The sequence below is a fragment of the Gallus gallus genome, chromosome 2 (assembly GCF_016699485.2).
Source record: "Gallus gallus isolate bGalGal1 chromosome 2, bGalGal1.mat.broiler.GRCg7b, whole genome shotgun sequence".
Taxonomy (NCBI): Eukaryota; Metazoa; Chordata; class Aves; order Galliformes; family Phasianidae; genus Gallus; species Gallus gallus.
The window spans coordinates 107,669,081-107,671,146 of NC_052533.1; the positions used below are offsets into that span (position 1 = coordinate 107,669,081).

At 59.9% G+C, this 2,066-nt stretch overlaps 1 protein-coding gene across 3 annotated transcripts in view; it reads right to left on the reverse strand.

Moving 5' to 3' along the window:
• The window catches only part of PRKDC (protein kinase, DNA-activated, catalytic polypeptide), an 84,998-nt gene extending 83,492 nt beyond the window's left edge, over positions 1-1,506 (reverse strand). For 2 of the 3 annotated variants that reach the window (XM_046917946.1, NM_204658.4), the window contains exons 1-3: positions 1,351-1,506; positions 1,195-1,271; positions 1,024-1,116 (exon numbers count right to left, since the gene is read on the reverse strand). In XM_046917946.1, coding sequence (XP_046773902.1) covers positions 1,024-1,116; positions 1,195-1,271; positions 1,351-1,483 — 303 coding nt within the window. In that variant the 5' untranslated portion in view covers positions 1,484-1,506. Of the gene's footprint in view, positions 1-1,023; positions 1,120-1,194; positions 1,272-1,350 lie in introns of those variants that run through there. The other variant, XM_046917957.1, reaches the window with a different exon arrangement.
• Between the last annotated feature and the right edge of the window lie 560 nt (positions 1,507-2,066).

Sequence of the window (2,066 nt, forward strand, 5' to 3'; positions counted from 1 at the left end):
CAGCACTGGTAAGGCCACACTTTGAGTACTGTGTTCAATTTTGGGGCCCTCACTACAAGAAAGACACTGAGGCCTTGGAGCACATCCAGAGAAGGGCAACGAAACTGGTGAGGGGTCTGGAACATAAGTCTAATGGGGAGCAGATGAGGGAACTGGAATTGTTCAGTTTGGAGAAGGGGTGGCGAGGCGGAGGTCAGCCTCTTCTCACACATAATACTGATGAGAAGTAATGGCCTCAAGCTGTGCCAGGGGAGGTTCAAAATGGATATTAGGAACAATTCCTTCTCAGAAAGAGCAGTGAGGCAGTGGCACAGGCTGGCCAGGGGGGTGGTGGAGTCACCATCCCTGGAGGTGTTCACAAACTGTGGAGGTGCGGCACTGAGGGATGTGGTCATTGGGCACGGTGGGGATGGCTGATGGTTGGACTACATGGTCTTAGAGGTCCTCTGCAACCTTAATGATTCTATTATACATATATATATATATATATGCCTATACATAAACTGAGTCATATATTTAGTTGTTATCAATTATAAATGATTAACCAGTATCTCCTATAGAACTATTATTTTAAGTAATACAGAAGGTTCATAAAGAAACCATTCCACCCTGCTGTGGTGCACTGACCACACCATGCAGCTCCTGGATTTCTCTCGGCACCGGCAGAGCACTGTGCAGGTAGGACAGCCACTGCGAAGCCTACTGAGGGAACGGCATGGAGCTGTGTCAGGGGAGGGGCAGCTGGGGGTTAGGGACAGGGTCTGCACCAGAGGGTGGTGGGCATGGAACGGGCTGCCCAGGACAGTGGGCACGGCCCTGAGTGTCAGAGTTCAAGGAGTGTTTGGACACCGCTCTCAGACATTGGGTTTGGATTTGGGGTGGTGCGGTGCAGAGCCAGGAGTTGGACCCGGTGACGGCTGGGAGTCCATTCCAGCACGGAAGACTCCGTGGCTCTATGCCCAAATCTAGTCACAGTCCGAGCGCCTGGCAGAGGTTTCTGGACGGCAGGTGCCGCTCACCCACCTTAAGGCTGCAGGCGTAAGGATGAGCTCTCTCTCCAATCCTTTCCAAAAAGACGCACAGAAACTTCAGCGCTTCTTCCCTGCATTCTCGAAACTGAAAGGGCAAAAGTTAAGAAGCTCTGACAGCGCCCGGCTTGGCCGCGCCCGGGGGAGCAGCTCGCTGCCGACCCACCTCCTCCACGCCGAGGGAGCGGCAGACGAAAGCCAGCAGGCCGCGCTCCGGGGCGAACACCAGGGAGACGTGCAGCGCTGCGGGGGAACGGACAGACGGTCGGACCGCGGCTCCCACAGCCGCCCTTCCCGCCCCACCCCCAGCCCCGGGCCGCACCCAGCGCGCCGCCGGCCAAGCAGGTGAGGCAGGCCTCGCCCAGGCCGCGCAGCAGCCCGTAGCCGCGCATGGCATCGCCGGGCTGCAGGCAGCCGTGCAGCTCCTGGAGGCACTCCTGAACGCCGCCCGCCATCCCGCTCAGTGCGCGCAGCGGGCGGGGAGGAGCCGCCCCTCGGACTGACCCAACGCTGCCCGGGAGGATGGGGGGGGAGGGTTCTGTTGTATCCGAGTGGGCGCGCTCTGAGGAAGGAGGACGGCGGGCAGGCGCTGGGCGAATCGTTTCAATAGGGCAAGGATGTGTAGAGAAGGGCTATGTAGGATTTCTGTCTCTCCGGAAAGTCGTCTATAGTGACCAGCAAACACCACCCACCCGTCCTCACAGAGAATGGGCCGCTCCTCCCGACCCGCCCGCAGGACTCGTTTTGCCGCGAAACTCCATCCACTGCGGGCGGTACCACTCCGGGCTGAGGGGGGACGCGCCGTTCGACCCACGGCGATTTGCGTTCCGTGGGACGGCGAGCGGCCCGCACCGTCCTGCTGCCCGTACTGTGAGCCTTCAGGCAGGACAGCGTCGCGATCCCGAGAGCCCGGTGGGATCATGTCCTTCCTCCTTCCCTTCTGCAGACCGAGCCCCCCCCCTTTCCCTATCATGTGGGAGATCCCGGTGCCGCTGCGCGCACCCATTGGCCAGAAAGCCCGCGAGAGCGCGGTCACGT